At 35.7% G+C, this 24,658-nt stretch overlaps 2 protein-coding genes across 2 annotated transcripts; both read right to left on the bottom strand.

The window, feature by feature from the left end:
- Positions 1-800: 800 nt before the first annotated feature.
- Positions 801-1,760, bottom strand: LOC131897055 (olfactory receptor 10Q1-like). The gene has a single exon (XM_059247912.1). It carries the CDS (start codon positions 1,758-1,760, stop codon positions 801-803), a length of 960 nt encoding a protein of 319 aa, XP_059103895.1.
- A 16,926-nt stretch (positions 1,761-18,686) lies between these two features.
- LOC131897062 (olfactory receptor 10W1-like) lies at positions 18,687-19,637 on the bottom strand. The gene has a single exon (XM_059247924.1). The coding sequence runs from the start codon at positions 19,635-19,637 to the stop codon at positions 18,687-18,689; it is 951 nt and encodes a 316-aa protein (XP_059103907.1).
- Between the last annotated feature and the right edge of the window lie 5,021 nt (positions 19,638-24,658).

The raw sequence follows: 24,658 nt of genomic DNA on the forward strand, positions 1-24,658 counted from the left end.
ATGATGTAACCTATTGTCTATTAATCTATGTAAAACCCTGAGAATTGTGGCTTTTACCTCTATTCCATTTTGCATGTCCAACTCGTTCTCCATTTGCCTGGCAACTCTCTCACTCCACCCTTCTCCTTCCCAGCATTCTCTGTTTGGCTTTCCTGCCTAACCTTATTCTGCTCAGTTACTGGCCAGTCAGCTTGTTTATTAAACCAATCACAGTGACAAATCTTCACCCTGTACAAAAGGGTTATTCCACAGCATTAAACACAGAGAAAGAGATTTATTTTGGAAAATATTCATCCTTCAAAATTGCAAGTAATCCCCTTTTGTGGATCATCTCTTCCTCCTCAGGAGGCTGCTTGTAAGCAGACAGCAGCCGTTATTCAAATGCAGCATGTATGTGAGGTTTCCAAGAAAGCCACTGTCATGCTTGAACTGAGAATTTTTTTTAAAAAAATAATACAATTTATTATTTTGCTTTTATTTATACAAGTAAGTCCAGAAGTAAACATTCCAAATCTATTGAGCATTCTCTGTCTGTTCTCACAGCTATCATTTTCTGGGTTTTATTTATTTTTTTTGGAGATTATGTAATTATGATATTTCTCACTTCTCTTTCCTCACTCCAAATTTTAAAAATATTCAATAAGTTCAAGAAAATAAATATAGCTATCAGCAGCATTCACAGTAAAATGAAAATAAAATGTGACATTTAGTAAACTAAATAATATAATTGTTTGACATTTTCAGTTGATTGATTTAACTGACAGACACATACCCAAATCCCTTGCTACAATCAGAAGCTGTTAGCTCCAATGAGAAGCAGCTTTACGGAAGATGGAGTTTCTCAGGGCACCTTTGACATCCTTGTTCCTAAGGGTATAAATTAAAGGGTTGAGTAATGGAGTTACAAATGTGTAAACCAGGGCGATTTGGCGGTCTTCATCATCTGAGGTACTGGAGCGGGGTCTCAGGTACACCAGGCTACAGCCACCATACTGTAGCAAGACAACAGTGAGGTGGGAGGAACAGGTGGAAAAGGCCCTCTGGCGGCCCTCTGCAGAGCGCATGCGCAGGATGGTGGAAGCAATGAACACATAAGAAATGAAGATAAGCAAGAATGGGACTGTTAGCACCAGGATGCCCACAACATAAAGTACTGCCTGGTGCACATGGATGTCAGCACAGGCCAGGCGCAGGACTGGGGGCACATCACAGAGGAAGTGGTTGATTTCCCTGTGATGTCCACAGAAGGGCAAGGTGAAAATTAAGGTGGTGAGCTGCAGGGAAAGGAATAGAGCCAAGTTTAAGGAGCCCAGTACCATCTGGAGGCACAACTTCCGGGTCATGATGAGGCTATAGTGCAGAGGATGGCAGATGGCCACATACCGGTCATAAGCCATGATTGCCAAGAGAAAGCAGTCAGTGCCGCCTAGAGTGAGAAAGAAGAACATCTGTGTGCCACAACCAGCCAGTGATATAGGCTTCTGTATTCCCACGATGTTGGAAAGCATCAAGGGCACCACGTCTGTGGTGTAGCAGATTTCCAGGAGGGACAGACTGCCCAGGAAGAAATACATGGGTGTGCGCAGGGAGCTGTGTGTGCATACCACCCAGATGATGGCAGTGTTTCCACAGAGGATCATTAGATAGAGCAGGAGGAAGAGTGTGAAGAGGAGAGCCTGGAATTCAGGGACATTGGTGAACACACGGAACACGAACTCAGGGGGCCCGGACTGGTTGAGGACAGGTTTCCCAGACAGCATGTCTTGTGCGAGAAGAACAAGAAATGAATTCACAGAAATAAGTCTGAATTTTTTTTCTTAGAAATCTCCATTAATAGTGGAAATGCTTATCTATGGACAAATCTCCAAGACCAAAGCTTGTAGATTATTCTGGTCAAATGCTTTTTATTTTTTTATCTTAGTAGTTTAGCTAAACTGACAAGTTCTAATATTTTATGTGTATGTAAATGAAAAAGTACATTTTGTATATATCTCCTAAAAAGTATGTTGGTGTACTTAAAATTAGATGAATAGATGCAGTGTTCATGTTTTTAGTATACATTCTTATCCAAATAAATCGTAGACAGTAAGTATAGATCCTAGTTAATGTTTTGCAATAAAATTCAATCACTACCAAGATAAAGATACACAATAATGTGCAGGTACCTTTCCTATCCCTTTTATCCTTATGTATCAGAGCTATAATCAATCATTCTTACTTTTTATTACTGCTGTTTATCTTAATCATGTTTCAATTTCTGTATGCAATGATAATGTATGTACTTTATTGCACCTGGCTTACTATCATATCTGAAAAATTTTCTCAGTTGTTCTTTCAATTCTTTGTGCTAATGCTATGTTCTTTTCACAGCTTTATTACGCTCTACATTATGATCACACTAATTTTCATGAGACATTCACTTTACATCCATTATTTGTACTCTGTATCAAACTAGGCAAAAATCTTTAACCCCACTTTTTATACTAGACACTTTTCATATATTTATCCCCTCCTGAATATTTTTTTCTAAATTTCACATTGTCAACAAAAGCTTTTTGTCTTGGACAAAAATTTACACAACAAGAAACTATACAAAATTGTGTTGAAGTTAGAGTACTGCTACCTGAGATATGAACTGATGAAAAAAAAAAAAAACATTCAGGAGCAGAACTGAATTATATGTAAAAATTATTAGGTGATGAAAAAAGAGAATTTGTACATAAAAAATTAGAAAATATGTGTATGTAAAACATTTTCAGTTTTTATTCCAATTTCATTTTTTTAAAATATAAAGAAACAATAGGATGGTATGAGGAGTTGAAAGAAAAAGTATTTAAAAATCTATATTTAGCTATAGTAACTTGTATTTTAGAAAAATAGAAAGACTTTCTGAGATTTACAGGAGCAGGAAAATATATATTATTAAATGTAATCAAAATGTCTTCTAAATAGACTCTAGGTTTCTGGATGTTTAATTCCAATATATAACTCCAGACTATTAAAGTATAATGTAAAATAATGTTTTGTATAATCACATGTGTAATATGCATTAAAATTAACTGGTTAATGCAAAAGTTATGAAGTGCAAAAAATGACAGGCATAATGAAGCATACTAAATGTAAAACATACATCCATATTAAAAGATACACATAATTAATGTAATAATATGATCTACAAAAGTAAAATAACTGTACACACTTAAATCCAAAATTTATATAATTTGGCAGAAGTAGGAGAAATAAAAGTATGCAAATGTCCTCATTCTAAATATAGAAGATTCAGAAGATATTTCATTAATAGTTAGGGAAATATATTTCAGAATAATTGATTGTACATATTTTAAGACCCAAATTATTAATTCTTAAAAGCCGTGGGATTGGAAATATAACAGTGAGCAAATGAAAATGTGGTCAAAATGCAGGACAAAATTTCTTCAAATATAAAAGAACTGTTTCACTGATGCAAATAATTACAAATTGCATTTAATCTCCCTAAGAGACCAAAAATCACTCTCATATTTATATATATATATGTATATATATAAATAAATATATATAAAATGTATATATAATATATAAAATCTCCAAGAGTATGTATAATAAGAAAAAGTCCCACATTACTTTTATTATTATGATTTATCTATCAATGTAAAAAGACAGAAAATACCCAAATGGAAATGGCTGATTGACTGAAGTAACAAGATCCATAAATTAGGTCACTATTTTTATATCCACAATGATGAATATTCTGAAATGAAATACAATAGAGAACTTCTGGACCAACACACACTTAACTAGTATGATCAACAAATACTCTGTGTTCTCTTTGTACATCATGCTACATCCTTCCCTTGACTGTGAAATTCATAGCTTGCTCTTTCAGAATGTCTGAGTATGGTTACATCCTACAATGTCTTGTATACTTATGAACCATCTACAATATTCCTCAAAAGAGATTATATCATGATTATTAATTGTATATGCATATAAGTATATTTCAAAAAATGTGACCGTGACTACAAAGGTATTTAATGAATGCTGTTGTTTGGATGCTTTAGAAATGTTTGATAGTTTTATTAATTAACATTGCTGTCAAATATTCATGAATCAGACAAGTAGAAAGCACTAGATGCAGAATTTAGAATATTTTGTATAATTTTATATCCATATTTGATAATAGTATGGTTTCTCACTCCATATTAAACTAATACATGATGCATTTAAGAAAGGCTCTGGTTTCTAGTGACTTTTATATTCAACATAAAATCCTTGACACTTCATCCAATGATTGATGATTGAATGTCCATTTGTGTGATTTAACTTTTTCTCTGTTCTTTGTATCTTTCACATCATGCATCTCCATCCTATTCATTTCCTGTCACTTTGTATCTTCCCTCTGCCCTTGCAACCACCTACCCAAAATAAAATTTAAGAGAAAAAAAGAGAAGAAGAGAAAAACAAAAACAAAGAAACAAAGGAAAAATCAATCTTGTCATGAAATCTGTAGTGTGACACAGTAAGCCATGCAGTAAACCCTTTTATCCTTATATCTTCATTGCGAGTGTTCATTGTAAAGTCACTGGCCTGATATGAGGTTTCCAGTTTCTGCTACACTATCAATGCTGGGACCTCACTGGAATTCCTCTTGGTTATCCTGTTGTTGCCCTGTGTCACGGAGATCCTGCAGCTTTGGGTCTGCAGGACCAGACCCTCCATGTGCTCTAGCAGATCACATATGAGGTGGGCAGAACTCATTTACTTCAGCAAAGCAAAGAATACAAAAGTTCTTTGAGTGAATAACATATGAAGCAACTTAATAACAACTGAAGGTTTATAATTCAGCAAAAATATTTCCCATTAGAAAAAAATGAAAACACTTAAGAAATTTAAAAGTAAACAATTATATAAAAATCCAGTTTCATTAGTGTTCAAATAAATACACAAACCAAATGGGAAAAAGTCTTCCTGGGTGCAAACTGTCTGTAATATATGAATGGTAACTGCTGGTGGCATTCAAGTTTGAGGGACAGGTATATTCCCAAATATCCAAACCATGTGTAATTGCTTTTGCAATGAGAGACGTGGATAAACTCATACACTTTGACCAGGGATATTGCTCTAGAAATTTGTTTTGATAAACTGTGTATAAAATACAGAGGTGGATATTTGTCATAGCTTTTAAAACCACTGGAGTAAAATTATAAAAATCAAAATATCAATAGGAAAAGATGCTTATTAATAATCTACTATGCCTATGGTGCAAGTCTCTGAAGTAATTTGAAATGTCACTGTGGAAAATCTCACAAGATCAGGAAAGGATAAGAAAACCAGATTGTAAAATAGGACACCACTTAGAAATAATAACATATATTCAGAAAAATGAAAGAACCTACCTGAAAATATTAAGTATTGGCATTGTATGGGTGGTAGAGTTGTGATTATTTCTGTTTGTGGTTATGTCATGAATAACGAATCTTGTTTTTTTGCTTGGCATTTCAGAAAGTGTGAGGAGACAGGATGGTAAAGTGCTGATTAATTGAATTTTGTAGTCAGATCTGATCACATTTCATGACATTACTTTGCTCTCTAATGTGTGACAGGAGATGTGAACATAGTCTCTGCAAACAATTTTAAAATATCAAATGTTCTAAATGTGTAACATTGCTGGGGTTAGTAACCTCATTCATCAGGATGGGGTTCCTTGGATACTTACTCTTTCATCTCAACTTTTCTGAAATGGAGGAAGAGGTTCTCTAGAGATGCATCATATCAGGCCTTGTGTTGCTCTGCTAAACCTTCAATAAGAAAATGAGTAAAAGATCAAGAAATATAAAAACAAAATAGAGAAAGAATTTTAGCAGGACAGTTCCAAGGACATCAAAACCAAATAAAGTAGAGATTGGTTCAGAGAAGTTTCAAAGATAGTTCTGTCTTCTTCACACATGAAAATCAAGTTAGCAACATTGCACACATGGGTAGAAAGCAAACCAATGCAAAACATGCCATTCTTATGGATGAAGCCAGACATGACATTTTGAGTTTGATGCCTGTCAGAATATCACCTGATGGACTAGGGCAGTGGTTCTCAAACTTCTTAATACTGTGACCCTTGAATACAGTTCCTCATGTTTTTGATGACCCCATAAAATTATTTCATTGCTACTCCATAACGGTAATTTTGCTACTGTTATGAATCTTGTGTGAATATCTGATATTCATGATATCTGATATGCAATCCTTGTTATGATCATGACCCACAGGTTGAGATCCACTGGACTATGGAAAAAGAAAAAGAACATATACTCTCAAGGTCAGGCTGCAGACTAAACATATCATGTAAATCAGAATTTATGTTTGAAAACTATATTTGAATGTTTGGTAGTGATCTTTGTCAAGGTCAGTGTTAAAATCTTTTAACACATTTTTGCAATGTGCACATATTCCTATCTGTTACATTAAAACAATTTCTCTATTACATTACAGCCCCTGCAAATACAAATTTTGTATTTTTCATTCTCAATATTCTGTGGCTTCCCTAAAAATATTTTAAAGGATTGCTCCAACCTTGTAAAGAATACAGTTGTTTATCAATGTCTATATTGCCTGCTTCGGGTACAAATCATGAAAATACTCAATTCCTGTCAAAGACAAGTTGATAAACATTTTTGTTACAGCTTTATTAGTTTCTTCAAGGCAACAGGATATCTATCTCATTTGTTTCATATTCCTGGCTCAGCATTGGGCTTTGCTTTTTAAATTAAAATCTTATAAACAAACTTTCAAATGCCATATTAAGGCACTCTTTCTACAATCCAGTTATTTTATAATTAGTTTAATTCACAGTGGCTGTGACTTTTCTCTGTCCCCATATCATGTGCTTATATTTGTTTGATACAAACAATAACTGAAGCCCTGGATGAGATGGATGCAATTGATTAATGGACAGAAGAAAGCACAAAAATTAAAAACTTTTGATGTACTTTTTACTCTAGGAATTTGGGTAGTGATGGGACACTCAGCTATGTAGAAACTATCCCTCAGTGCTTGATGAGCATCACAGCAAATCCATTATATACTTGTATGTTTAATAGACAAACACTCTACACTTTACATCACAAAAATCTCCTTCATGCTTATGTCTCCTCAACTCAGTTGACAGCCATGCAATTTTTGAATTTCTTAATAAGCCTATCCTTACATCAACTATCAGTGTATTACAGCTCATTAGCAGGTAAAACCACCAGGCAAACGTTAGTTGAGTGTAAACTATTAACTCAAGTGATTGGCATAATTGAGAGAATAAAAAGAAGTGAATAATAACTTCATAGGAGAACATAACATGTAAGATATGACTTTAAAGATTCTGAAGAACTAATCCTAAACTGATTTTCTTATAACATACTTTTTGTCCTTCTTTAGGAATGAAAAGTATAACGGTCAGCTTGAAAAATGTTCATTTTTTCACAAAGATTTATTGTACATATTATCATTAAAATTTTTGTTAAGTCTTTATGTAAAGTAAACACTTTGAATTTATATAAAATTTCAATATGAGATGTGGAATTTTCACAAGGAACAGTTGGACTGCTTATGTTTGAACATGCAGGAAAGCGAGAAGACCCAAATTTTAGCATGGCTTTATCAGATATGTGACACTAGACAATTCAATCATTGTTACAGCTTCCTCTTTTATATCTGTCAGTGCAAATAATATATATTTGAATAACTCACTTGTGATCTATGCATTAATGTTGATATTCATGAAAATTTACTTCAATTATAAATCATTATAGAAATTTCAATTTTTACTTTTATGGAAAGAAAATAAACATCAAAGAAATGAATTCATTTAGATACCCTCTCATGTATTTCAAATTTGTTTCATTCAATTAGTCATCTAAGGAAACTCACCAAAGAGCAAGTTAACTTTGCTGCTGAGATGTTACTGCCACAGATGGCTGGGACAGTTCCCTCAGAAAGACTTTATCCATCTTTTTATAGCAGAAGAGATAATAAGGGTCCATAAGGATTTTGTCAGTCTCATACAGAGGGAACAAGAAGACAGTATATGATGCCTTCATGAGTTCCACATGTCAGTAGAAAGTTTTTTTTTTTTATATTCTGACACTTAGAAGGAGAGAAACTCCTTAAAATTAGTGTCTAGGATAGAACTGAGTGATAACGATATTCATCAAGATGATAATATCATGGGATAATCCAAATTTAAGTCCTGACTGAGAAGATCTATATTTTCCTCAATAATATATAATAGATTCTGATACAATTACTGAGTCCAATCTTGCCTCATTTAGTCATTTTTGAATGTCCTTTATGGGATCTATAGAAAATTAATGAGTCCCTCAAGAAGAATTAAATCCCTAGTGGGACTCCCTTAAACTCCATGAAACTGGAGAAATACAAAAGTTAAGTAAGTTCTTCTGTGTGGCCACTATAAATATTGCTGCTTTGGGATTCCAGAAAGGTAGCTCTAATTTCTATCTATCATCTATCTATCTATCTGTCTATCTATCTATCTATCTATCTATCTATCTATCTATCTATCATCTATCTATCTATCTATCTATCTATATTTCTTTCTTTTTTATTTTTAAGAAGTTTTTTTTCATTTTACATAACATTCCCAGTTACCCCTCTTTCCCCTTCTTCTGCCCCCCACATCCCCCCATCCCACCCCTGCATCCACTCTTCAGAGAGGGAAAGCCTTCCCTTGGGGAGTCATCAAAGTCTGGCATACTAAGTTGAGGCAGGACCAAGCCCCTTTCCCCTACGTCAAGGATGAGCAAGGTATCCCACCATGGGGAATGGGCTCCAAAAAGCCAGTTCATGCACCTGTATAAGTCTTGGTCCCACTGCCAGGGGCTCCCCAAACAGATCTTGCCACATAACTGTCACAAACATTCAGAATGCCTAGTTCAGTCCCATGCATGTTCCCCAGCTGACAGGCCAGAGGCCATGAGCTCCAACCGTGTTGGGTCAGCTGACTCTGTGGTTTGCCCCATCATGATCTTGACCTCACTTGCTCCTGTGATCCCTCCTCCCTCTCTTCAACTGAAGTCTATGAGCTCAGCCCAGTGTTTGGTTGTAGATCATTGCATCTGCTTCCATCAGTTACTGGATGTAGGTTCTATAATGACAATTAAGGTAGTCACTAATCGGACTATAGGGTAAGGTATGTTCAGGCACCCTCTCCATTATTACTAGGAATCTTAGCTGCTGTCATCCTTGTGGATTCCTGGGGATTTCACTAGCACCATGTTTCTCCCTAACCTCCTAATGGTTACCTCTGCCAAGATATCTAATTTCTATCTTTAACCAAACAGGGACTTGCTGGTGTTACATTCTAGATAGAATACCTCATGAGAGCACCTGAAGGCAGATACTTCAGCCACCTTTAACTCAGAAGTTTTGTACACTCACCCAACATTGGCCTGACATCTGGAGATCTGATGTCTTAGTTGTGGCTCTGATATCTGGTTATTGTTATCATCTGTCCCATAAGGAAGTTGTGTAACATGAATTCTAAACAGTCTTTTAATAAAAAATCCCAGTGCCAGATACTAGGATAAATGTTGAAAGATCAGAGACAAAGGAACAAGACCTATCTAGGATTCCTCAACCTGAATAAGCCTCTAGCTGAAAGGGATGCTTCTGCCAAAAAGTCTTTAGTTCCTGTCTCCTCATGCCTTATATGCCTTTCTACACTGAGCCATCACTTCCTGGGATTAAAGGCACATGTGCTACCCTGTACTGGGATTAAAGGGGTATGCTACCATTGCCTGGCTCTGTTTTCTCTCCCAGAATGGGTCAATCTCATATAGTCCAGGGTAGCTTTGAATTCATAGAGATCCAGATGGATCTCTACCTCCCAAATGCTAGGATTAAAGTTGTGTGCCACCACTCCTGACCTCTATGTTTAATCTAATGGCTTGTTCTGTCTTCTGATCTTCAGGTACATTTTACTAGGTACACAATACATCATCACAAAGTTTTTAATTGGACTTTCTTATCTATGATAGAATATGTTAAATTACATGATTCTGTTAGATTTACAATCCAATGAACTGTGAAGTTTTCTTGAAAAGCAGAGTTTTTGGAGGATTTTCCATGGACATTCTTTCTGATGTTTGGTGATTTTTTTTCCATATTCTACTTGTTTTCGTTTCTAATCAAGTTTCCTTCTGCTATTTTCTAGCTTCTCTCATCACCCCCCTTCTCATTTGTTTCTGTTTCTGTCTCACAATGCCTTCATAGAAGATGTTGTATGTACTATTCTATCAATCTCTACCTCGTTCCCTTGATAGCTACCTGGAGTTATGCATGATCCTCAAACCCTGTAATTTATTGGTGAAATTATTAAGGCCACTCCATGTAGTTAAAAGGAAGAATTATTTATTGGGTAACTTACAAATGAAGGGATAGGTAGGTCGCAGGGTCTGGGGAAGGTGTATCGCAGTCCAGCGGTGTTCTCTGGAGCTCTGCTTGGTCAACCTCCACTGTCAAGGGTCCAGGACCAGAGAGAGCACTCGCCCACCCAGATCTTGGGTCCCCAGGCGCCTCCCTTGGCCACGCCTTGTAGGCGTGACAGTTGCCGAAGCCTCAATGGGGGTTGGAACTTCCAGATCAAAGCTGGAATGGCTACCCACTACAGTAATTCTCTAGTCTTTACCTCCCATAGCACTGGATTATAGACATGCACAATGTGTCCAGTTTTTAATGGGGGTTCTAGAGTTTTGAAGACAGTGCCTCATGCTTGCACAACAAGGACTCTTACCCACTGAGTGATATCCCCTGACCAATATCTGAGTTGTTAGTCTTTGAAGCTCTTATTTTCTTTTTAGTTTAGTTTTAGAACTGATAACTATACCCCAATTCTTAGCTCAGCTGTAATTTTCTTATTTGTTACTTTATTTTCATCTTCTTCCTACTTTTGTGTTTAAAAGTATGTACTTTCTTATTGACGTTATTAATTTCTATACATGTGTAGTTACCCTGACTCATATCCAAAATCAATAATACATACCTTTTTTGTGCATCATAAATATTTACTGAATCACACTATGGGCCATTTTGGTTTTCAAGGGTTGGAGTGTACTAGCACTGACAGATTATACATAGTGATTATATTTTTTGAAATGAGGAAGACTGATAAATAATAAAAAGAGTGGGATTAATGAATGGTATTTCAGAAAATGAGTACATAAATTACATGAGGCAATATTCCAAGGAGGAAAGGAAACAGAGTGAGTTGATAGAAGCATAGGCAGATGGTACTACTTTAGGTAAGATGCACAGGATGGCCTATGATGGACTAGTCTGTGATCTGAGTGATTTACTACCCAGAGGAAAGGTAGATGTTAAGTGTTTTAAGAAAGAAGTAGAAGCAAGGCAAAAGTTCATTCATGAAACTAATGCATTTCAAATATACACCCCCCCAAAAAAATGTCTCTCAAATACATGCAAGAAAAAAAAGTTTGCTTTTTTAATCCATGACGATGGTTAATCCAAAATCGACAGTGAATCTCAGAGCATGCACAACTGAAGTGTGTTTTATTGCATAGGGAGGCTATGCCAAAATTATTTTTAGTTTATTTAGTTTCTTTTACAATCTCTCAGTTTCTTGAGTTCTCTAGAATTAGTCATGACATGTTCAAAATATGTAATTAGGATATTTCATGGTAAATTGCTAAGATGGACTGGTCTGAGCATAGCAGTATGAAATATGTTTAGGTCAGTGATTATGAGGGTAGGGCTAACAGCATTGTTGCCATTTTGAACTGATTAATCAATGGCAAGTACATTGGATCATCCAAAATGTGTTAAGAATGTTGACACCAAATAGATTACTTTAAAATATCAGTGAAGGCAGAAAAACTAATCTCCTGAATAGAGAGAACCCTGTGACATACTTTTGTCTGAGTAGCAGAATGAAGACAGGGACTCACTGAAGGAGAGAGAGGGTGGAAATGAAAAGATGGAAGGGTTTATTTTGTTTGACTTTTACTTCTTTTATTTTTTTATTATTATTAAGAGATTTTTATATTCATTTTACATATCAACTACAAATTCCCCTCTCCTGCCTCTTCCTGCCACCCTTTCCCCCCAACCAACCACCCGATTCCCACCTCCTCCAAGGCAAGGTCTCCCATAGGGAGTCAGCAGAGCCTGGTACATTCAATTGAGGCAGGGTCAGCCCCTCCTCCTTGCACCAAGGCTGTACAAAGTGTCCCACCATAGGTACTAGGCTCCAAAAAGCTGGCTCATGCACCATGGATGGGCCCCAATCCCACTGCCTGGAGGCCCCCTAAACAGTTCAAGCTAAACAACTGTCTCATCTATCCAGAGGGCCTAGTCTAGTACCATGGGGGCTCCTCATCTATTGGCCCACAGTTCATATGTTTCCACTAGTTTGGCTGGTCATCTCTGTAAATTTTCCCATCATGGTCTCGATGTCCCTTGCTCATAGAATACCTCCTCTCTCTCATCAACTGGATTCCTGGAGCTTGGCCTGGTGCCTGGCAGTGGAAGTGGATCTCTGCATCTGCTTCTATGAGTCACTGGATGAGGCCCTATGATGACAGTTAGTGTATTCAGCCATCTGATCACCAGAGCAGGCCAGTTCAGGCACCCTCTCGACTATTGCCAGTAGTCTAAGGTGGGGTCATCCTTGTGGATTCCTGGGAACTTCCCTAGCACTCTGTTTTTCCCTATTCCTGTGATGTCTTCATATATCATGGTATCTCTTTCCTTGCTCTCCCACTCTGTCCCTGTTCTAGCTCAAACTTCCAATTCCCCTATGTTCTCATTCCCCATCCCTTGCCCTCCATTACCTACCCTCACCCCCAGTTTGCTCATGTGGATCTCATCTGTTTCTCCTTTGCTGGGTGATCCATGCATCCTTCCTAATCCTTCCTAGGGTCCTCCCTGCTAGTTAGCCTCCCTGGAGCTGTGAGTTGCAGTCTGGGTATCTTTTGCATTACATTTAGTATCCACTTATGGGTGAGTACATACCATGTTTGTCTTTCTGAGTCTGGGTTACCTCATCAGATTGATATTTTCTAGTTCCATCCATTTGCCTGCAAATTTCATGATGTCATTCTTTTTCTCTGCTGAGTAGTACTCCATTGTGCATATGTACCATATTTTCTTAATCCATTTTTCAGTTGAGGGGCATCTAGGTTGTTTCCGGGTTCTGGCTATTACAAATAATGCTGCTATGAACATAGCTGAGCATGTGTCCTTGTGGTATGATTGAGCATTCCTTGGGTATATGCCCAAGAGTGGTATAGCTGGGTCTTGAGGAAGATTGATTCCCAATTTTCTGAGAATCCACAATACTGATTTCCAAAGTGGCTGTACAAGTTTGCACTCCCACCAACAACAGAGGAGTGTTCCCCTTGCTCCACATCCTCTCCAACATAAGCTGTCTTCAGTGTTTTTTATTTTAGCCATTCTGACAGGTGTAAGATGGTATTGGGCACACTTAATGTATATAACAAAAATCTTTAGGATACACATAAACTGCAAATTCATTTTTCCTCGAGTATTGTATGGCAAGAATGGCTAAAATATACTTGCTAAACAAAAATCTCAATATAGTATAATTTTATTAATTATAAGAGAGGAAGACTTAAATATGAACAATGTACTGATAATTTCCAAATTGATTTCTATAGCCATAATTTCCTTTATGCACATCTGATCTAAGTATACCAAAGATTACAAATACAACACATGCAAAAAATCAAGTGCACTTCCTTGTGTTTTTAATTATTGAGGATTGAAGTTAGCTCCACCAAGAAAAAAAACATACTTTTTAGATTTTTCTACTGCATTCAATTCTCTACAGCCTTCCTCGTTTTATTAAATGAAATCTCAGCATTTACCTATTCACACTAAAAACATGTTGGTGTGTAGATGTAACCAACCTTCTTATTAAATTAGAAACACAGAACCAATGCAAAGAAGAAAGCCAAGAGGTCAGAGCTAAGAGCTAAAACCTTACCCTTCATCCTGTGGTGGTCCTACCTCTCTGAACCAGAGCTACCCTTGTGTTAAAGTGTTTATATAGAGTTCCTGTTCTGCCTTCTCATTGATTGTAAACCCAACCACATGACCGACCGCCTCATCACAGCCTGTCTGTATAGACCTCCAGGTTTTCTATGGTTGGTATTCAAATTAAAGGCATGTGTATCCAATACTGGCTGTATCCCTGAACACACAGAGACTTACCTAGCTCTGCCTACCAAGTGCTGGGATTACAAGCATATGCCACCACTGCCCTGCTTTCCTATGGCTTGCTAATAGCTCTGACCCCTGGGCAACTTTATTTATTAACATACAAATAACATTTTAATACAAATAAAATATCACCATATTGGTGCTATCATTGACTTCACATCCAGTTCATATAAATTTCCATTGTTTAACCTTTAAAAAACATCTGAACATGATTGTTTGATGGTAATATGAAAATAGGAAGCCAAATAAGACATTGCTCTAAAATAGAAATGTTGTTCTTCTTCCGGAAGAATGGCATATTAAAAATGAAACCCTGATAATCTTAACTCTGTTTAAATCTCTGCTGTGACTTTGTATCTCACTATGAAAAAAAAATCAGTTTCACTGTGATCTATAAATATCACCAATATCTTGATTCTGAGTAAGTTATGACCTCATACTCTACCATACCATTCTCTTGCTGTTCCCTCTTGTTTTGGGCATTCAAGCAACACAGATTTCTTATTGTACCTCAAGGAGAAAAATAGAGCCAAAGAGTGATGAGATGCATGTGCATAGATGCCACTTCCTGGTTCTTGTTCTCGTTATGCATTTTGCTACTTTATTTCCTTGGATAATTTTATAGTTTCTATTTATATCAATTTATAGAGACATCTATAAATTGGTGAGTAATCTCCAACTCCTGAAGGGTATGTAAAGAAAAAATGAATCATGGTACAAAATCATCAATATGTATTAACTATCAATACCGTTCTTAATCATTATCATCACCACCACCACTATAATCATTATCACCTCAAGACAACCACTATTATCACTTCCAATGAAATGACCATTAGGTACCATGACCTCTACTGTTAGATAACCACAACCACCCTCATTATCAGTCTTAAACATTAGGATTTATCATCAAATCATCATCATTCTCCTCCTCCTTGTCCTCTTTCTCTTCATCCATCTCCTCTTCTTCTTCCCCTGTAGTATGTGATAAATGCACAGTGTGGGACAGGAATGAAATAATGATTTCAGTTATTTCTTTTCCAAAAGCAATAAAACAAAAAAAATGTGATCCCTTGAAATCAAACAAAACAGATTCCTTTAGTTTTTAACATATGAAAATAACAGATGAACATGGGAGACAGTTTTGGTCAAAACACATTATATACACCTATGCAATCAGAAATAATATTTTTTTAATTTAAAGAATAATTAAAACGAAGTATATCAAATTGTGTGTGGCTTCATCAGCTAGTCTACATTTGAAATGTGTGTGTACTTCCAAACATGTGCATACAAAGAAACACACACAAACATACTTACTATGTATTTTGACTATGTATAAATTAATTTAAAGCATAGCATGATTTTTTAATGTTTGAAAATATTATTAACCCTGAAATTATGAAATTCACAAGTAAATGAATAGAGTTACAAAAAAAATCATCCTGAGTGAAGTAACAGGGAGTTCAATAGACAAATATTATATATTTTCTCTTACATGTTAATGTTAGCTATAATCATTCTTCATTTTGTATAATCATATGTATAACCATGAAGCATACATGCTTCAGTTTGTAAAACCATAGAGATTAGGTGTAAAGTACAAGAGTAGGTGAGAGATTTCCCTAGGAAGGGAAATAGAACATATAGTTATAGAGAGATGGTGGGCATACTGAAGGGCTGACACCTTTAATTGGGCATCAACATGAATTCTCCATGTTCAATGTAGTATGTAAGAGGTGCCTTCAGCAGTAAGGCCTTCTCTCCTAACTAGTGTTCAGTGTATTGAAATGTACTCTGCATACTACAAGAGGAACAAGGTAATCACAAACCCACTTACAAACCCTATGATCTAGAGTGGTGACCTGCCTGCAGGATATGCTGTGCAACAGTGGCACAAATGTTGTAAGACCAACAAAGTACTCTCTGGTTGGATTGAAGCACACTCTGGAACCTACTTCTGACACTGCTCAGGTAGCCCAAAAACCTGAGAATGATTACTTCACGGGCCTAGGGAAAAACCAAATACTATATTGGTAAGGTAATACAGCAATAAAATAAGTCCTATTGGTATCTTGCTATACCCATTGACGAATGTCTTGTTCAGCCATCACCATAGAAACTCCCTCTTACAGTACATGGAAACTAATATAGAGACCCGCAGCTGTACAATGTACAGGGAGTGAGAGACTTAGAAACACTCAGTTCTATCTAAATGGGAGGTCTTCAGGAAACCCCTCCTCTCAAGTCTCAGGGAAATCAATCTTATTGTGAAAGATGATGCAGAAAGATTGTAAGAGCAAGAAGAGATTAATTGCTCCAAGAAAAGTATGGTCTTTCTGATACAACAGGATTAATGTACATAAGAAACAGTAGAGACTGTGGTAGTATGCACAGAGCCTATAGAATCAAGCAGATGGGTTCCCAATGCTGAGAAAGCAAAATGGATTCCCACCCCTAACCAAGGAGCAATCTCCAACTGACATCCACTTGCAAAGGAAAACTCAGTTTTCTTTAATGGAGTCTCATGGTTTGTACTTAGCACGCTTAAGAGTAGGCCCCATGTCTAGCAGTAGATGGCTAATACAAAATGAACTCAAAGTAGACTTTTTGTTTCAGATTGATTTTCCCACCTTTACTAGTCTTTTATGTTGCAGTTTTTGATTGATTCTGTGTTGTCATGGATTGTGTGTGTGTGTGTGTGTGTGTGTGTGTGTGTGTGTGTGTGTGTGTTTCTTGTGGGTTTTTTATTTTATTATTATATGTGTTTTGTCTGTTTGTAAAACAGAATATATTGTGTTATCCTTCAATTTAAATACCATTTAACTTTTAAAAGTGTAAGCCATTTAGGTTTCTAGCATTAGTATTATCAGAAGATTAATATTTCATCTTATGAAAGTAAGTAATGCATAATGTAAATAGACAACCATATAAAGGCATAGAATATTAAAACCATACTATTACTTGAGAGTTGTGGCTCATGTCTGTATTCTTAGTCCTTAAGAGGCTAAGGAGAAAGTTGCAAGTTTGAAGCCAAACAGTTTCCACATATCAAAATGAAAACCAAATCCAAACAATATACTATTAGCTAATTTTAAATTATAGACATACTTTGTGATCTACAAGATGCACATTCTTTTCAAAGTCGTGTGGAACATTCAACCGATCAGATTTTGTGTCATGAAACAAAACTCAATGCTACAAACTGCAAAGTATGCTAAGAGTGCAGGACCTTGTAATTAGCACAAGTCCCCTATTTAAATTATATACACAGCTCCACACAGAAAGGAAAGAAGGGAAATCACTTTGAAATCCGTATCAGTACAACATTGACTCTAACTAGTCAGTTTGCCAGTCTCTTAGATCTTGCAGCAAAGTACATCACTCTATTATGGGGAAATTATATTGTGTAGGACTTATTCACTAAACTTAGTTATCTGAAAACATTGGGCAAATTCTCTGAATCTTTCTACTGAGAGTCTTCTATTATTATACTAGGAAGGATATTTGAAAACTTACCTAAAATATATATTGTTTAAAGACATGTGTTACAAGCTATGTGCATCTATACTTCTTGAACACTGTAAACAAATTGATAACATTGCTATTACTTAATAAATGTAAATCGGAATTATATTACTAATGCAAAAACATTTAATAAACACTTTATTCAAGAAAATTGGATCAATAGTTTTTCTTGTTTTTACATATAATACTATAATAAACAATTCGATGCTTTTTGCTGCTTGATAAACCTCAATGTCCCTCTCTACACAGCTTATATCACTAGAGAATGACCTCATTATAGAATCACACAGATACCAGGCCCTCTCGCATCCAGTTGGTTTCCAAAGTACAGGGTTAATCAAGAGATGCAAAAGACATTGTCATCCCTGGATTCTCTTTGTGTTATCTTGTTTGTTAAAAGCTTCTTTACTCTAATCAAAGGTACCATTCCTGGAATGTAATCCATTCTGAATCCTGTTCTCATTTGTTTTTTGCTAACAGTGTACCTCTTCTTACTTTTTAGGTGTCTTGATGATAATGGTCTCTTGAAGTCAATAATGCTTAAGTGTTTTTACATTCCCTGGCTCCCAAGTGCTGAAAACGATCCCCTTATTTTATCATTTTATCTACAACTAATGAAATAAACTAAGTCTTTCTGACCACCTAGCTATATAAAGCCATATACTTATCTCTTAACATTATTTTCTACTTATGTACTTGCTTACATCACTCTTACAAAATTAATCACCCAGTCTAAAAGTAGCACACAGTAAAGAATATCACCATATGTAGGGAACGTTTTTTGTACTTTATGTTTTTGTTTTGATGAACATCATTGCAACATCAGGTAAGACTATATTTTTGTAGTGGCACAGAGATTTGCTTTAGATAGGTCTAAACTTTGTTATATCAAAGTTTTCCTAGCCTATCAGTTTTTGAGAGAGATTATTTCTGGTAAGAATTTTCCCTATGGCCCCTTTCATCTCATTGTTCCTCAGAGTGTAGATGAGGGGGTTGAGGAATGGGGTTCCCAGTATGTACACCAAGGAGATAAATTGATCTTTCTTGGGGTGGTAGTTGGAGTTAGGGCGCAGGTACATGAAGGCACAGCAGCCATACTGCAGCAGCACCACAGTGAGGTGAGAAGAACAGGTGTTGAAGGCCCTGCGGCGGCCAGCTGCTGAGTGGAGTTTGAGCACAGCAGCCACTATCAAGGCATAGGTGGTAGCAATGAAAAAGAAAGGCACAGCAATGGCTAATGTGGCTGCCACTAGCACAGAGAGCTCATGGATATGACTTTTGGCACATACAAGACGCATCACTGGTGGAGCATCACAAAAGAAATGCTCTATTCCCCTGTTCTGACAAAATGGAAGACAGAAGATGAAGACTACAAGCTGTAAGGACAGGAACAAACCAGTGACCACAGAAGCCACAACCAAGCGGACACAAAGAGTTACAGTCATGATGAGAGGGTATTGCAAGGGGAGACAGATGGCAACATATCTGTCATAAGCCATGACAGCCAGGAGGAAGCAGTCAGCACTACCAAGTCCAATGAGGAAAACCATCTGTGTAGCACAGCTCAACAGAGTGATGGTCTTTTCTGACTGTAGGGTGTTGACCAGCATGTGTGGTACCACCACTGCAGTGTAGCATAGTTCTATCCCCGAGAGGCTGCCCAGGAAATAGTACATGGGTGTATGTAGGCGGGCTTCTGTATGGATGGAGACGACAATGAGGATATTCCCAGAAATGATCAATGCATAAGCCAGGCTGACTCCAAGGAAGCAGAGCATACGTAGCTCTAGACTTTTGGGATAGGCTAGGAACACAAACTCCATCAACATTGAGTGGTTGTCCCAGGTCATTGTGTCCACAGGTATTCTCTTTAGAGTGGAAAATAATACCTGTCAGATTGCTAATTTATCTTATAGACAATGGTTTCATTTTACTAATCAAATCTAGACTTAGATGCAAGACAGATAAATATTTTATCTTTTATTTTTTATTGTTATGAAATTGGTTCACGTGAAAATCTACATGTTAATTTTATCTGCAAACAGTTTTGTAGTAAGAAAATATTAATTAAGAGCATCAGATCAAATGGTATAGATGCAGAAAGGTATTTTCAGAAGGTGTGGAGCAACAATTAAATATTTTCAGTAAACTTATCAGTAAGCATCAAGCATTTCATGGGTCAAGTGTGGTAGGGAAGAATTATACCAGTTTATTCACTCATATATTTATTGTTTATAGATTTCACTTATATATGTATGTATTTCACTGTCTTCTAAGGCATTAAGTTGGTGACATGTGAATGTTATATTCACAGATCCTCATAACATGGAAAATTAAGAAGGAAAGATAAAAGCAAGAAAGGAATTGTGAGAGAAATGGTCATGGGGCAAAATCTTGCTCAAGTTAGACTTAACAGTGGTAAAAACAAGATGCAGATAACAGTATCCACCTTTTTGGTTTCTCTAGGTTTATCCAGTCAGGACAACAATGATACCAATACATACTTATTTTACCTGAGGTTTCATCCTAGCATAGTAGAAATATGAACAAAACTATTTGAGACCCTAGAAAATATTTTGTGAGGTTACACAGGACTTTAGAAGACATACCCAGTGTCTTTTTCCACATTTACCTTCATTTTCCAAAAGCAAATATGAAATTGAGAATGGAAAAACATAGTTTCCTAAAAAGTCAAAGCAGAACAAAGAATATACGTGACCTCAAAATATCAATGAACAGGTACAACTCTAAAGAATAATCTTTCCACTTCTTTTCTTAAACAAATATATATTTAGGAAGGCTGAAGAAAGGTCCTGTAACCTTATTTCAAATTACCCAGTTTTAATAAAGGCCACTAGTCAACAAGGTCTATAAAAGAAATCTCTTTCCAAATGCCCTTCCTCATCAGAAATATCATTTGCAGAAAGTCCTGTCGCCGCCACATGTGGCTTAGTCATCTTAGCTCTCTTTGTTATTCTTTTTTCTTATAGCTAAGGAATGGTCACTGCTTCATTCTGTCTTCTTCCTCTCCTGAACTTCAAAAATGCTTTAAATAAATTTTCATGATATTTAGCACTCTGCACATTTCCCTACAGTATCAGGAGGAAGGGTAAAGTGTATATAGGAAACCAATGCTGATTGTGAATAACATGACTTGTATAATTCTACCAACTGGCTCTATAATGCTAGGGAATATGGAACTTCTCTGAATTTCAATTTTCTTTACTTCAAATATGGGAATGATAGTTATACATAATTCAAAGTGAAATAATAATGTGAAATATCTATCAGAATCTATAAAATATAACCCTATAACCATCTGTAAGTTCAAGGGCAATTGCCCACATCATTTATATTTTTATCTTTCTATAACACCATGAAAAATGATAAATAAGCTTACATATAATAATTGCACACTCTATAGATATTCTTTGAAAAATATAATTTTATTTCCATTTTGAGAATATTTCATAGTAAAATATATTTCAAAATCCTTATTAAAATTACTTATATCCTGTAGTTGAACTGCACCATGAAAAATATTTTATTACGTAAGTATTTATGTTTACAATAAACAGACATCTAAAGGTAGCCTAACAGCTGTCTAATGATGGAGGGCTTTGAAGTCCATGCCAGAGTGATGAGTTCTGAGAATTCTATTGCAATCCAGCAAACTTATGTCATCTTAATAGTAAAGTTAATTAAATATTCACATGGGAATTAGGTGAGGCCATGATTCTTAGTGCTTATAGGGACATCAGAAATCACCTAGTATAGTTTTCACCAGATACTTGAACTTTAAGAAAGATTTGGTACATCAGAACATCTTCAATATACAATGGATCCACTAAATTTCTATTTCTTGCTTCAGTATTAGAAGGCGGGATTCTCTGAAATTTCATTCTGTGATCAACTGGAACTGGCTTCTATGAGACTTCTATCTACTCTGCCTCTTCTAAACACTGGCATATTTTCTCTACAGAAACTCTTCAGACAATAAGTAACTATTCCTTTAGTCCCAACTATTCTTTCCTATTTAATTGTAGCACTTTTAACACCATGGTTTGGGTGTGTGTCACAATTTAAGCTTGTTCCTCTCTGTCTTATATCTATAGAAAGCACAATGTCACTAACCAAGAATAATTACAAAGAGTTATCTCTGCACATTCTTGAGATCCTGATAATTTAGATTAGAACATCATACTACTTGTGTCTAGTTAGTGCCACATAAAAAGTCAGATTATGGATTTGATATTCAGAAGGCCTCAGTTAGACCCTCAACAGCATAATCCCTTTGGAAGTCCATTTAAAAAAATTCTATTTTCATTTTTCAAAGACATAAATACTAATATTAACCTAACTGTGCTGTGTTAAGTGAAACATGGGATTGCAAGCACTTGGCTTGGTGTATAAAACCCATGATGGTGGATAATACATGTCTTCTCTCAATTTTTTGTATCTGCTTTAGGGCTAAAGTGTTTCTGACATCCTAGAAATTATTTTATAAGGCAATCACTTTTCTAACAATATCAACAGTTTGAAAATCAAGGGACAGAAAAAGACTTCTCTTACCTTCAATGTGAAGAGAGAGAGAGGGTTTAATAAGTCTGTCTCTTCAGGTTTACCTGCAAGAGACAAGACCTAAAATACAGTGGCCAGCTACTCTTGTGAACCAGCATGAGAAGACAGTGATCTTGGGGAGCCTGCTCCTGTGGGACTGAGTCTTCATAGACCATCCAAAACTAAAACACAGAAGGAGCAAATTGCTTTGTCACCTAGAGTCTTGCTTCACAGGTTCCATCTCCCTGAAGAAGGTAGTTCAGTGATTGCCAACCTATCCCCTTGTTACCAAAGAATTCTGAGGGATTTATTGATTAATCTATTTAAATAGGCACACGAGAATGTATGAGAATTTATAGTGAAATACCAAACGAGTATCATCAAACGCTGTAAATGGCACCATTTTCATTGTGTAAAGATTTGTTCAAAAATGGCACACCATCAAGAAGAAAATATTCAAGGAATTAAAATTGGAAAACTTAAAATAACAAGGAGAAACAGACCAGGCTGACATGAAAGATTAGCATAAATCTTAAATAAATTAAAGTATATTTTTAAAGAAATTTGAAGATGTATCACTAGAACAAATCACAACACTGGAAAATGAATCCTATTGTGTGTGAGAAGCAGGTCTACAGTGAAAGTGGCACCTTACAAATCTTTGAGAAACACTTATTGAATCTCTGATGGTAGAGCAACTGAACTTGTAGGGTAGAGAAATATACTTTATTTCATGAGTTATAACACAGTTAAAATATATACAATGTCATAATCAACACAAGAAAATCTTTGGTTTGTTTCTCAACACATGGTTGGATATATATTTAGTTTTTAAGATTTATTTTTGAGATTATAATATAATTACATCATTTTTCCATTCTCTTTCCTCCTTCAAACTCTTCCATATTTTCCTCCTTGCTCTCTTTCAAATTCATGGATTGCTTGGTTGTGTAATGCTACTCTTATGTGTGTTTTCACGACTGATCATTTGGTATTGGATAACTAATTGCTGTGCTCTTCCCTGGGGAAAACTATTTCTCCCACTCTCAGTATTCCTTAGATGTCTGTAGTTCTTTCAGCTGTAAGGATTGAGGCTTCTTGGGCTTTTCTCCGTCCTCATTTGCATCCCCGTGTTTCCTTGGTTTAGTGGTATAATTACCTATCACTCTGTGGTTTAATAATTAAAAACAAAAATGTTTAATTTTATGAAATAATAGACCTGTCACATAATCCTATTTAGAACACTTCTTTGTGTATTCTCAAATAAATAACAAGAGCATACCACAGAAATATCTCCACACCCTTGTTTATTGCAGCATTTTTCACAATATACAAGTTATGGACCAATCAGAGGTATCTCATAATGATGAAATGTTTAAAGAAGATGTGCTGTATATGTTCAGTGGATTTTTATACACACCAAGAATTACATCATATTATTTTTATGAAAGTAGCATTTACTGGAGATCATCATGCTAAATGACACAATTCAGAGTCAGAAAGACAAGTACTGAATGATTTCCTTCACTTGTGGGAATATAGTCTGAAGGAAAGACATGGAAATAGAAAGGAGGATATTTGAAAACCAGTAGGAAGGAGGTGAAGGTGACAGAGTTTATAATATAATAAAATACATCGCAAATATAAAGAAGTACAAAATTTTGTAATTCAATATACCCTTATTTAAAACAAGAAATAAAAACAACACATGGAGTACAGTGTAAACATAAGTTTTTACTATTTCTATGAGGACACATTCTGCTGTAATGATCTATGGTAAATTTAATTTCCAAAATCTCATCTATAGCAAACTTATGGAAGGTTTTAATATTGAAGATTTGAAGAATATAAAAATTTATATTGATGACATATGTGCAGCATAGTTTATCAATGTTTAAATTATGTTTCATGAAAGTAATTGTCATTAAATTCCAGTAAATATATGATATCAATATCTCTTATTCTTTAATAATTTAAATAATATTATTAATATTATATTGAATGTGATATCAAATCTATTGAATGAAATCATATTGAGAATATAGTTTCATAAAAATATCAATTAAATGCATATGTATAATATTGTTCATCTAGGAGTCTTCACTTCTGTAGTATCTCAGAGCACTTATTACTGGTGATATTGTTTGATTTCTCAATAGGGATTGTTCTTTAAGAACTGGAGGAGGGGGAAGATGGGACTGTGTAAGAGTAGTGGAGGAGAGGGAAACTGTGGTAGAGATATAATGTATAAGAGAAGAATAAAAGTTTTCAAAAGCTGTTTTTGCTGAGCAATATCACTTTCTTCACAAGC

This window comes from Peromyscus eremicus, chromosome 1 (genome assembly GCF_949786415.1).
Source record: "Peromyscus eremicus chromosome 1, PerEre_H2_v1, whole genome shotgun sequence".
In the NCBI taxonomy this organism is placed as follows: Eukaryota; Metazoa; Chordata; class Mammalia; order Rodentia; family Cricetidae; genus Peromyscus; species Peromyscus eremicus.